This window comes from Engystomops pustulosus, chromosome 9 (assembly GCF_040894005.1).
Source record: "Engystomops pustulosus chromosome 9, aEngPut4.maternal, whole genome shotgun sequence".
Taxonomy (NCBI): domain Eukaryota; kingdom Metazoa; phylum Chordata; class Amphibia; order Anura; family Leptodactylidae; genus Engystomops; species Engystomops pustulosus.
Window position 1 is genome coordinate 109,074,804 of NC_092419.1, and position 14,915 is coordinate 109,089,718.

General features: G+C 43.7%; 1 protein-coding gene across 2 annotated transcripts in view; it reads left to right on the forward strand.

The window, feature by feature from the left end:
- TTF1 (transcription termination factor 1) overlaps window positions 1-14,120 on the forward strand; it is a 41,167-nt gene extending 27,047 nt beyond the window's left edge. The window contains exons 10-11 of one of the 2 annotated variants that reach the window (XM_072125552.1): window positions 13,468-13,547; window positions 13,635-14,120. In XM_072125552.1, the coding sequence (XP_071981653.1) occupies window positions 13,468-13,547; window positions 13,635-13,760 (206 nt within the window). In that variant the 3' untranslated portion in view covers window positions 13,761-14,120. Of the gene's footprint in view, window positions 1-9,579; window positions 12,508-13,467; window positions 13,548-13,634 lie in introns of those variants that run through there. The other variant, XM_072125553.1, reaches the window with a different exon arrangement.
- Window positions 14,121-14,915: the final 795 nt, after the last annotated feature.

The following is a 14,915-nucleotide window of genomic DNA, read 5'->3' on the forward strand; positions in this document are numbered from 1 at the left end:
TGGATATAGATGGATGGATATGGATATAGATGGATGGATATGGATATAGATGGATGGATATGGATATAGATGGATGGATATGGGATATAGATGGATGGATATGGATATAGATGGATGGATATGGATATGGATGGAGGATGGGATGGATATGGATATGGATGGATGGATATGGATATGGATGGATGGATATGGATATGATGGATGGATGGATATGGATATGGATGGATGGATATGGATATAGATGGATGGATATGGATATATGGATGGATATGGAAATATGGATGGATATGGATATAGATGGATGGATATGGATATAGATGGATGGATATGGATATAGATGGATGGATATGGATATAGATGGATGGATATGGATATAGATGGATGGATATGGATATGATGGATGGATATGGATATAGATGGATGGATATGGATATAGATGGATGGATATGGATGGATGGATGGATATGGATATAGATGGATGGATATGGATATAGATGGATGGATATGGATATAGATGGATGGATATGGATATAGATGGATGGATATGGATATAGATGGATGGATATGGATATAGATGGATGGATATGGATATAGATGGATGGATATGGATATAGATGGATGGATATGGATATAGATGGATGGATATGGATATAGATGGAGGATATAGATGGATGGATATAGATGGATGGATATGGATGGATATGGATAGATGGATGGATATGGATAGATAGATGGATGGATATGGAATAGATGGATGGATATGGATATAGATGGATGGATATAGATGGATGGATATGGATATAGATGGATGGATGGATATATAGATGGATGGATATGGATATAGATGGATGGATATGGATATAGATGGATGGATTGGATATAGATGGATGGATATGGATATGTGATGGATGGATAGATGGATGGATATGGATATAGATGGATGGATAGATATGGATATAGATGGATGGATGGATATGGATATAGATGGATGGATATGGATATAGATGGATGGATATGGATATGGATATAGATGGATGGATATAGATGGATGGATATAGATGGATATAAGAAGGATGGATGGATATGGATATAGATGGATGGATATGGATATGGATGGATGGATGGATATAGATGATGGATATGGATATAGATGGATGGATATGGATATAGATGGATGGATATGGATATAGATGGATGGATATGGATATAGATGGATGATTGGATATAGATGGATGGATATGGATGGAAGGATATGGATATAGATGGATGGATATGGATATAGATGGATGGATATGGATAGATGGATATAGATATAGATGGATATATGGATATAAGATGGATTGGATGGATATGGATGATATGGATGGATGGATATGGATATAGTGGATGGATGGATATGGATATAGATGGATGGATATGGATATGGATGGATGGATATGGATATAGATGGATGGATATGGATATAGATGGATGGATGGATATGGATATAGATGGATGGATATGGATATAGATGGATGAGTATGGATATAGATGGATGGATGGATATGGATAAGATGGATGGATGGATATAGATGGATGGATATGGATATAGATGGATGGATATGGATATATGGAGATGATATGGATATAGATGGATGGATATGGAATAGATGGATGGATATGGATATGGATGGATATGGATATAGATGGATATGGATATGATGGAGATGGAATAGATGGATGGATATGGATATAGATGATGGATATGGATATAGATGGATGGATATGGATATAGATGGATGGATATGGATATAGATGGATGGATATGGATATAGATGGATGGATATGGATATAGATGGATGGATATGGATATAGATGGATGGATATGGATATAGATGGATGGATATGGATATAGATGGATGGATATGGATATAGATGGATGGATATGGATATCATGGATGGATATGAATAGATGGATGGATATGGATATAGATGGATGGATATGGATATAGATGGATGGATATGGATATAGATGGATGGATATGGATATAGATGGATGGATATGGATATAGATGGATGGATATGGATATAGATGGATGGATATGGATATAGATGGATGGATATGGATATAGATGGATGGATATGGATATAGATGGATGGATATGGATATAGATGGATGGATATGGATATAGATGGATGGATATGGATATAGATGGATGGATATGGATATAGATGGATGGATATGGATATAGATGGATGGATATGGATAGATGGATGATAGATGGATGGATGATGGATATAGATGGATGGATATGGATTAGATGATGGATGTAGATGGATGGATATGGATATATGATGGATGGATATGGATGATGGATGGATATGGATATGATATTGATGGATATGGATATAGATGGATGGATATGGATATAGATGGATGGATATGGATGGATATGGATATGGATGGAATGGATATGATATGGATGGATGGATATGGATATAGATGGGAATGGATATGGATGGATATGGATATAGATGGATGGATATGGATATATATATGGATATAGATGGATGGATATAGATGGATGGATGGTGGATATAGATGGATGGATGGATATGGATATAGATGGATATGGATATAGATGGATATGGATATAGATGGATGGATATGGATATAGATGGATGGATATAGATGGATGGATATAGATGATGGATATAGATGGATGGATATAGATGGATGGATGGATATGGATGATAGATGGATATGGATATGGATATAGATGGATGGATATAGATGGATGGATGGATATGGATATAGATGGATGGATGGATATGGATATAGATGGATATGGATATAGATGGATATGGATATAGATGGATATGGATATAGATGGATGGATATGGATATAGATGGATGGATATAGATGGATGGATGGATATGGATATAGATGGATGGATGGATATGGATATAGATGGATGGATGGATATGGATATAGATGGATGGATGGATATGGATATAGATGGCTGGATGGATATGGATATAGATGGATGGATGGATATGGATATAGATGGATGGATGGATATGGATATAGATGGATGGATGGATATGGATATAGATGGATGGATGGATATGGATATAGATGGATGGATGGATATGGATATAGATGGATGGATGGATATAGATGGATGGATGGATATGGATATAGATGGATGGATGGATATAGATGGATGGATGGATATGCTATAGATGGATGGATGGATATGGATGGATAATGGATATAGATGGATGGATATGGATATAGATGGATGGATATAGATGGATGGATATGGATATAGATGGATGGATGGATATAGATGGATGGATATGGATATAGATGGATGGATATGGATATAGATGGATGGATATGGATATAGATGGATGGATATGGATATAGATGGATGGATATGGATATAGATGGATGGATATGGATATAGATGGATGGATGGATATGGATATAGATGGATATGGATATAGATGGATGGATATGGATATAGATGGATGGATATGGATATAGATGGATGGATATGGATATAGATGGATGGATATGGATATAGATGGATGGATATGGATATAGATGGATGGATATGGATATAGATGGATGGATATGGATATAGATGGATGGATATGGATATAGATGGATGGATATGGTATAGATGGATGGATATGGATATAGATGGATGGATATGGATATAGATGGATGGATATGGATATATATGGATGGATATGGATATAGATGGATGGATATGGATATAGATGGATGGATGGATATGGATATAGATGGATGGATGGATATGGATATAGATGGATGGATGGATATGGATATAGATGGATGGATGGATATGGATATAGATGGATGGATGGATATGGATATAGATGGATGGATGGATATGGATATAGATGGATGGATGGATATGGATATAGATGGATGGATGGATATGGATATAGATGGATGGATGGATATGGATATAGATGGATGGATGGATATGGATATAGATGGATGGATGGATATGGATATAGATGGATGGATGGATATGGATATAGATGGATGGATGGATATAGATGGATATGGATATAGATGGATATGGATATAGATGGATGGATATGGATATAGATGGATGGATATGGATATAGATGGATGGATATGGATATAGATGGATGGATATGGATATAGATGGATGGATATGGATATAGATGGATGGATATGGATATAGATGGATGGATATGGATATAGATGGATGGATATGGATATAGATGGATGGATATGGATATAGATGGATGGATATGGATATGGATGGATATGGATATGGATATAGATGGATGGATGGATATGGATATAGATGGATGGATGGATATGGATATAGATGGATGGATATGGATATAGATGGATGGATATAGATGGATGGATATGGATATAGATAGATGGATGGATATGGATATAGATGGATGGATGGATATGGATATAGATGGATGGATGGATATGGATATAGATGGATGGATGGATATGGAGAGGGATGGATGGATGGATATGGAGAGGGATGGATGGATGGATATGGAGAGGGATGGATGGATGGATAGGAGAGGATGGATGGATGGATAGGAGGGGGATGGATGGATAGGAGGGGGATGGATAGGAGAGGGATGGATGGATGGATAGGAGGGGGATGGATGGATAGGAGGGGGATGGATGGATAGGAGGGGGATGGATAGGAGGGGATGGATGGATGGATAGGAGGGGGATGGATGGATAGGAGGGGGATGGATGGATAGGAGGGGGATGGATGGATAGGAGGGGGATGGATGGATAGGAGGGGGATGGATGGATAGGAGGGGGATGGATGGATGGATAGGAGGGGGATGGATGGATAGGAGGGGGATGGATGGATAGGAGGGGGATGGATGGATGGATAGGAGGGGGATGGATGGATGGATAGGAGGGGGATGGATGGATGGATAGGAGGGGGATGGATGGATGGATAGGAGGGGGATGGATGGATGGATAGGAGGGGGGATGGATGGATAGGAGGGGGATGGATGGATGGATAGGAGGGGGATGGATGGATGGATAGGAGGGGGATGGATGGATGGATAGGAGGGGGATGGATGGATGGATAGGAGGGGGATGGATGGATGGATAGGAGGGGGATGGATGGATGGATAGGAGGGGGATGGATGGATGGATAGGAGGGGGATGGATGGATGGATAGGAGGGGGATGGATGGATGGATAGGAGGGGGATGGATGGATGGATAGGAGGGGGATGGATGGATAGGAGGGGATGGATGGATGGATGGATAGGAGAGGGATGGATGGATGGATGGATGGAGAGGGAGGATGGATGGATGGATGGATAGGAAGGGATGGATGGATGGATAGGAGAGGGATGGATGGATGGATGGATAGGAGAGGGAGGGATGGATACATAGTTCGGAGATGGGTAGGTAGATAGAATTTCATGGCTGTGAATTTTGATGAATTTTATTCGGATTAGTTTTTAAAAAGTCTTTAATGTCACTAACCTATAGAACAATTATCTGTCATGTTTATTATACTGTGCAGTGAGTGAATGTTTGACCCCAGAAGGACCCGGCCTAAAATTGCCTTCAGTTTGTTTTTTTTGTCCTGCTCAAATTCCATACGATAGTTTTTGTTTTGTTTTTAATTTTTATGACTTGTTTTTTGCAGGAAGATTTCTATTTTCCGATGGGTTTATTTTTATGGTAGAGATAGTAATGATGATTCCAGTTTTATTTAACTCTTTCCTACAACCGTACAGAGTGAAACGGCTGTTTTTGCCGCTTTTTTTTTTTTTTTAATTTAACCTCTTTATCTCCAACACTTGATTTATCTCCACATCTTACTTTTCATTGTTTTAAATGTTCTGCATTCTAGGCATTTAGTCAGAGCACCCGGTAGCTTGGTAACTTACATGTCCGGGATTGTCTGCTTTATCACGGCGTGGGGTTTCTTTTGTGTCCTCTGATTTTTTCGGACATTCTGAGGCTTAGAAATTTTAGGTACTATTTTGCTCAATTTTTGAGGGGACAACTCTGCTTTCAAGTGAATTTGAGAGGCCTTAATGTACTCTACACATAGAAACTACACCCCTCCACGCATGTAAAACGACTCTTACAAAGTCTGTTAACCCAGGGAACCCGTCATCAGTAATTGGCCTATACTACCGCTAGGTTGTCAGGTAGTGTAACGCCTTCTAGTTTTTGTTTCTTTCGTGGTCCTGTGTGGAGGCATCATCCCGAAAATCTACTTTGAAGTGAGATGTAAATTGGATGTATAAAGTCAAGGAGGCGGAGACTTTAACACTGAAGTCAAGGTGGGGAACTCTGAACGCCTCCTCCTCTGTGATTGACATCATCCATGGGACTCCAGGAGATCTGGTTAGTGATGTCTCTGGATGCAGGACGTCGATAACAGTGAAGGCGGCTTTCTGAGGAAGGGAGAGCTTGACTTCAGTGTTATAATCTCCGCCTCCTTGACTTTATACAATCAATTTACATCTCACTATAAAGTAGATTTTCTGGATGATGCCACCGCACTGGGTGATGAAAGAAACACAATCTGGAAGGTGTTCAGCTGCCTGACAACGTAGTGGTTTATTAGGTCATTTTCTGCTGACAGGTTCCCTTTAAGTGTTTCACAGGGATTAATCGTATAGAATTCTAAAAACTTTTGAATTTTTTGGGAAAAAAAAAACCTACTGCATGAACTTTTCGGCATCCTTAAGACCAAGAAAAGATGTGTTTTCCCCATTAACAACACCCTTAAGGAATCGTGACCATGGATATATAACGAGCCGTGCACCTGTGTGACATCACATGACCATGGATATATAACGAGCCGTGCACCTGTGTGACATCACCTGACCAGGGATATATAACGAGCCGTGCACCTGTGTGACATCACATGACCAGGGATATATAACGAGCCGTGCACCTGTGTGACATCACATGACCAGGGATATATAACGAGCCGTGCACCTGTGTGACATCACCTGACCATGGATATATAACGAGCCGTGCACCTGTGTGACATTACATGACCATGGATATATAACGAGCCGTGCACCTGTGTGACATCACCTGACCAGGGATATATAACGAGCCGTGCACCTGTGTGACATCACATGACCAGGGATATATAACGAGCCGTGCACCTGTGTGACATCACATGACCAGGGATATAAAAGGAGCCGTGCACCTGTGTGACATTACATGACCAGGGATATAACGAGCCGTGCACCTGTGTGACATTACATGACCAGGGATATATAATGAGCCGTGCACCTGTGTGACATTACATGACCAGGGATATAACGAGCCGTGCACCTGTGTGACATCACATGACCAGGGATATATAACGAGCCGTGCACCTGTGTGACATCACCTGACCATGGATATATAACGAGCCGTGCACCTGTGTGACATTACATGACCATGGATATATAACGAGCCGTGCACCTGTGTGACATCACCTGACCATGGATATATAACGAGCCGTGCACCTGTGTGACATCACCTGACCAGGGATATATAACGAGCCGTGCACCTGTGTGACATCACATGACCAGGGATATATAACGAGCCGTGCACCTGTGTGACATCACATGACCAGGGATATATAACGAGCCGTGCACCTGTGTGACATCACATGACCAGGGATATATAACGAGCCGTGCACCTGTGTGACATCACATGACCAGGGATATAAAAGGAGCCGTGCACCTGTGTGACATTACATGACCAGGGATATAACGAGCCGTGCACCTGTGTGACATTACATGACCAGGGATATATAATGACGCGTGCACCTGTGTGACATTACATGACCAGGGATATAACGAGCCGTGCACCTGTGTGACATTACATGACCAGGGATATAACGAGCCGTGCACCTGTGTGACATTACATGACCGGGGATATATAATGAGCTGTGCACCTGTGTGACATCACATGACCATGGATAGAATAAAATATCCTTGTCCAGGAAATTTAAGAACCGGATGTGAAAAACTGGAAATATGGAACTCGCCCTTCAACTATGGCAAGAAATGCAGAACCGGTTAAGGTTGGATGTCATTGTTCCCCAAACAAAGGATGTTATTCCCCATTATCAGGATGATCTGCGACCTGAGGGTGTAGGTCGTAGGGTGACCCCTCCCCTCTCCAAAGAAAACGGCGCTACACGGCCGCAGACACGGGAAAGCATGCTCTATCTTTTACCCGTGTACGGTGCGGAACGGTGCCACGCATGTGGGGTCGCCATTGTAACTATAGGGGAGTATATGGAGCCGCAAATATACAGCCGCATATACATCCACCCTGACGGTTGTGTGCAGGTACCCTAAGCATTGTGAACAGGTATACACTGTACAGGAAGTTCAAAATGGAAACTCTGAGTTCTGCAATTGCCCAAATTCATCCAGAGGCGTTCATGTACACAATAAATCTCCCGAGATGTGTATTACCACTTATACGCTTCATCCCAGAAAATCCTCAAATTTGCGGTCCCCAACTTGCTGCCGCTACAAGGCCCTTCCATTCTGGATTTCTCCCGCTTCAAGGACATTCCTAAAAATCATAATGGACAGGAAGGGTTTTCACGAAATAATCAACTGCTCCATAAGGGAAGCGATGAAGATCTTGGGTCCGCCAGCTGCCTGTATTCAGTCAGTCCAGTGGAGTCGGGGGTCACACACTTAGCTGGATACGGACTTCCTTGGACAAAAACACTCTACATCTCAATCACAAAGTAAATATTCCTCCTTTTGTTAGGCCATCCCTAAATTGGGGGTCTCAACCAACAAATTTAAGGGGAGGAGAACCCTGGCACTCATGGCCACTTATAGTCGTCCAAACGGACAAGAATCGTTACGGCCAGTAAAGATCTGGTTTCTGTCACTGAAGAAGAGCCAGTGCTCCTTCCTTCTCGTCCAGACCTTCTGTTCCAGGGTCCAGTCTTCCTGGTTCTCCAGCTATCGGCATGGATCTAGAGAGGAAGTTACTAAGGGCTTAAGGATTATCGGATAAACTGATGTCCACCTTATAGAGCATGTCGTAAAGCGGTCACATTCTCAATTTACTCTATTTGGGTAAAGTTTACCTCCTCTTGTGGTCTTTAATACTCCTGATTTATCTTTCCCTAACGTTTCTCAGGTGTTGGATTTCCTCCAAGCAGGCTCCGATGAAGGTCTAACAAACCAGCTCTCTGGAAGTCCAAATATCAGCTCAGTGCGTTCTTTGACAAACCCCTGTCGAAGCACCGATGGCTCAAAAGGTTCGGTCAAGCCACCTTCAGAATCAAACCTAGTTTTAAACAGGCTGTCCCCAATTGGGACTTATCCATAGTCCTTTATTACCTTACTGGTCCACCATTCGAGCCACTAGATCCCTAAAACATTAGAGAACTAATGTTGCAATTAATTTTCCTAATAGCCATAGCATCGGCTAGGCAATTGGATATCCAAGCGTTCTCCACTAGAGAGCACTACTTCAAGATATCCAAGGATAGGTTAACTCTGATGCTCAATTAAAAATTTTGTTCCGAAGGTCTCCTCAAGTTTTCAAACCACCCTGCCAATCGCCCTGCCAACCTGTCAGAATCCAAAGTCTGCTGAAGAAGAGAAAAGGCACTGCCTGGATGTCGGAAGAATTCTTCTATTTTACATTGAGGTAACCAAGTCATGGTGAAAAGACTCTAACATTCTGCTGAAATGTAGCGGAAAGAACAGAAGCAGAAAAGTATCTAAGACGTCTACAGCAAGATGGATAAAGACCGCTATTGGGACGCTTGCAACTCTCAGAACCTAGTGGTTCTAGAGAAAGTTAGGGCCAATCTACCAGAGCCAGAGCAGCCTCTAGGGGCCTCAATTAATGAAATATGTAGTGCAGCTTCGGCCTAGCCAGCTGACCTTTGCCAAAACACTAGGGAGCTAACTTTTGGAAGGAAATTGTTGCACGCATTTATCCCTGCCTAGATTTCTTTATTTGTTATGTCTCGGAGTGGGGACACCATGGAAAATGAGAGTTATTCTCGGCGTATCTGCACTGTGCCCTACACATGTACTCAACAATCTCCAAAATGCACCAGCTCTACTACAGACATGGAGTCTGCTGCCCCCCAAAGATGAAGACACCGGCATTGGCGCTAAAAAAAGATCAGACACCTAGCGTAAGAATGGAACACAGTCACATGATGGAGAAAAAAGATAAACTATCCAATACGTCCAGGTGCCACGTTCCAACATGGGGAAGCCAAGGAAACGGGACACGGCCCAGAAGTAGCTAGGCTCTGTATTCCCAGAGCGGGTGCAAGATGTCTGCTCCGACATGAGGTTCCAGAGGGGACACAGTAAGTGTTTTTGAGCTAAGCCCCTCCATGCCATTTTTAGGGGCCCCTGAACCACCATCGCAGCAGTCCAGTATCTGCACTACCCCCTTAACAAGTAAGGCCCCGTTCACACTGCCGCGTGCTTGCCTGGACCAGATGCTGGGCGAGCACAGAGCTGGGGGGAAGAGATGAGCGCTTGACAACCTTCCCCCCTCCATGGGCAGGAGAGCAGCAAGGGAGTATATCTAGCAAAGTATAGAACAAGGCCTACATATTGCAGCGCGGCCACCCAACACGGTCATAGTGCAGTGATGTGCCGTGACCGGGAGCCATTGAAATCTATCGGGACCATGATCTGGTTGAAAATCATGACATTGAGGCCTAAGGCAGCTACAACACCGGACCCCAGCACATAAGTAGCCCCTGCTCAGTCTACGCCTGTGTCTGAACAGATATAGCAGATATGTTTGGAAGTCTGAGGCAAACCATACAGAAGGATATCTCCATCGATTGGGGACAGGACCTCGCATACAGAGGACAAAACAGAGCAATCGCTAGTTGATGCACATAAGGAATGAAGCAAAGAAATCACCGCTGTTATACTAAAAGTAGCAGATCTAGAAGACCGAGCAAGAAGAACTAATCTGTAGATGCCGAACACTTCCACGAATTCCTAATAGATTATTTTACAACACTATTACCAGACGCGGATCAAAAAGATCCGGTCATAGACCGAGCGCGCAGAATCCCTAATCCTAAAGGCGTTTCTGCACCAAGAGATAATATCAAGGGAGCACAGATAAAGCGGCCGACACAAGAAAGGACGCTTTCGGAGATCTGTCCACTGCCACAATGATAGAAGGGAATTTGCTCCCATAACCAAGACTCAAAGAGAGAAAATATATCATATAAATGGGAATTCCCGATGAAATTTGCTTATATCGAGAAATTGTGCTACACGTGCGCTCCACAATCCCCCAGATGCTACAACTCTACTACAGAACTGGAGATGAAGACACGGCATCGCCGCTAAAGATCAGCCAGCCCGGAGAAAGAATGGAGTACACCGTCACCTGAAGGAGGGCAAGGATAAACTATCCAACACAAAGTCCTAACTCTGTTCTCAGGACTGTTGGTACCTTTGCCGGCCCTTCATTGTCTGTGCGCCTGTGAAGCCATAGTGTACCCCTGAGATACTCGGGTAACCTAGAACCTGAGCAGGTTATACAAAACCAAACTTTGGTGTATCCTTAACCCAACGCTCCCTTTCCTTTGTCTCCCTAGTGGCTCACTAATGAGAGAGGTGAAAAGTTAACAAGGCTTGGTAATAATTTGTGGAGATTTCCACATGGCTCCCAACTCTGATCTAGAGAAATCCCTAACATCCCCGATTTCGGATACTGTTGTACCCCTCTCCTAAATCCAACCTTATTCCCTCTCCCAGTACCTTCCCCTATTCAATCCTACTTTTACCTACCTCCTTATATACTCCATAGGAATGTAGTTAATTGGTCGGTTGACGATTTCGAGTTATTTGATATGTAATTTTATTATGCAAATGTAATTGTATACAATGGGGCACATTTACTTACCCGGTCCTGCCACAATCCCCAAGGTGCGTTGTCCGACACGATTCACTAAGATCGTGCGCCCGATATCCTGCATGTGTCACTTCCCCGCTCAGGTCCCCGGAGTTCACCTTCTTCCTGGTGCATGTAAGTGCATTGTCCGTGTATAATGCGCTGTGCGGGGAGTCACTAAGATCATGCGCCCGATATTCTGCATGTGTCGCTTCCCCGCTCAGGTCCCCGGAGTTCACCTTCTTCCTGGTGCATGTAAGTGCATTGTCCATGTATAATGCGCTGTGCGGGGAGTCACTAAGATCGTGCGCCCGATATCCTGCATGTGTCACTTCCCCGCTCAGGTCCCCATAGTTCACCTTCTTCTTCTTCCTTGTGCATGTAAGTGCATTGTCCGTGTATAATGCGCTGTGCGGGGAGTCACTAAGATCGTGTGCCCGATATCCTGCATGTGTCACTTCCCCGCTCAGGTCCCTGGAGTTCACCTTCTTCTTCCCGGTGCATGTAAGTGCATTGTCCGTGTATAATGCGCTGTGCGGGGAGTCACTAAGATCGTGCGCCCGATATCCTGCATGTGTCACTTCCCCGCTCAGGTACCCGGAGTTCACCTTCTTCCTGGTGCATGTAAGTGCATTGTCCATGTATAATGCGCTGTGCGGGGAGTCACCAAGATCCTGCGCCCGATATCCTGCATGTGTTGCTTCCCCACTCAGGGTCCCGGAGTTCACCTTCTTCTTCTTGGTGCATGTAAGTGCATAGCTTGCGACACAATTTGAATTTTAAATCCCACGGTTTGTCCAAATCAGTCGGGTTGTCTGACGGCCACGCCCCCCGATTTGTGTTGCATGAAAGTCGGCGCGATTGCGCCAAAATCTGATCGCGTGCGCCAAAAACCCCTGTTAAATGCAACTTAAAACGGAAATTGGCGGGAAACCCAACGGAAATGCGGTGCGCGGCCCCTTAGTAAATGAGCCCCATTGTCTTTTGCACAAATTTAAATTCGAGAAAACTAATGTTAAAAAAAATACTCATAGATCCATGCACTGTAACTGTGGTATCTTCTTATATTTATTATTCCTGGTCTCCTTCCTTTTAAAATCAACTTTTATAATTATGCTAAAGAGCCTGAAGGGCTCTGGTAGGTATTTCCAGAGCCCCTCTGTACTGTAGCATCACAGGCTATTACAAGGAGCAGGACTGGTCTCCCCTCCCCCTGGGATTCCTACTGCTGCTGAATTACACATTTGGAGGACATGTTCTGCTCATTGTAACAGTCTGTGAATCTGCAGCACTGAGGGGCTGTGGGCGCCCCTTTTGGGCTCATTTGCATAATTTACAATGTTGATTTTTGAGGAAAGGAGGCCATGGATAACAAATTTAAGTTTTACGACGACGGTCACGGAGCCCGGATCTATGAGGTAGGTGCCCCTGGTTTATCATGATGGATTCTGATGATTTATTTCCTTTTTAAATACCCGAAAACTCCAATCGCACTCTCTTTATCACATCTCATCTGTTCTGTTCCAGACATTGTGAACTACATACACGAAAACATCTTACCGTGTTTATACCGTAAGTTGGCATCTGTAAAATACCTCCCACCAGAGGTAAGTAGCGAGGCCGGAGCTGCCTGGAGTTTTGAGTGTGTTCTCCTTCTGGGTCTCACGTTTTGTTTTTTTTTTCCACTTCCGCAGCCTGAGACGAGAAACGAGTTTTTAGTAGATGAGGTTTTTTTTGCATACTCTGAAAATGAAGCTGCTTTATATAACTCCGGCAATCAGCCGGGAGCCTGCGTTAGACCCACAGACGGGGCGGGCTGACGAAATGGGGAATGAGCCAATCACTGGCCTCCGCGGTCATGTGACCGTACAATCGGATGTCCGCCTTCTCGAGGGCGTCGATCCACCGGATGTCATCACTTGTGTTAGAAGAGGCGTCGCAGGAGAACGCGGAGCCGCCAACGGAATCGCGTCCTAAGTCCTTGAAATGCTGTTTATTTTTTATTCACGTTGGTTTCGCAACATTTAATGTATTTTTTTGCAGAAAATGTAAAGAGAGTTAAAGTGCTTTATGATGATCGAGGCCTTTATTTTAAGAGTGTGTAGATATTGTATGTATAGTTTTGGGGGGGGAAAATGAATTTATTTTCGCAAGAATAAAAAAAAAAAACATGGAAAATGTCCTGTTTTGTTGGTGTTTTCTTGCAAATTTTACCTTCCCGGACTGTATCCCTGGGTCTCCTCATCCTAACCGGAAGAGACGTGACCTGTAATACCAGGAGGCTGAGAAACCGGATGTAACATGTGCCACACTAAAGCCAGATCCGCACCTATACCATAGAGAAATTCAAGCTTCCAGGTTTTCTCTGGGACCTCCTGTGCCACCCCCCAAAAAAAGGCCAAGGAAGGGGATTCCATAATTGCATCGGGTTCTACAAAAGATGATTTTGGCGCTGATCCCTCTAGTTCTTTACCTTCAGATGGAATGCTGATGTCTCTTCTCTTCTGCAGAATTGTATCGCTTTGTTAACAGCGGTGAGAGATACTCTAAACATCAAGGAGGTGACAGAGGTCAAGTTGATTTAGGATTTCATGTAACATAAATGGGCCATCGGGAGATCCGACTGATTCGGACTAACCACGGGATTCAAATTGTGCCGCATCCGATGCACTTACATGCACCAGGAAGGAGAAGGGGAACTCCGGGGACCTGAGCGGGGAAGCGACAAATGCAGGATATAGAACGCAGGATCTTAGTGACTCCCCGCACAGCACATTATACACGGACAATGCACTTACATGCACCAGGAAGAAGAAGGTGAACTCCAGGGACCTGAGCGGGGAAGCGACACATGCAGGATATCGGGCGCAGGATCTTAGTGACTCCCCGCACAGCGCATTATACATGGACAATGCACTTACATGCACCAGGAAGAAGAAGGTGAACTCCAGGGACCTGAGCGGGGAAGCGACACA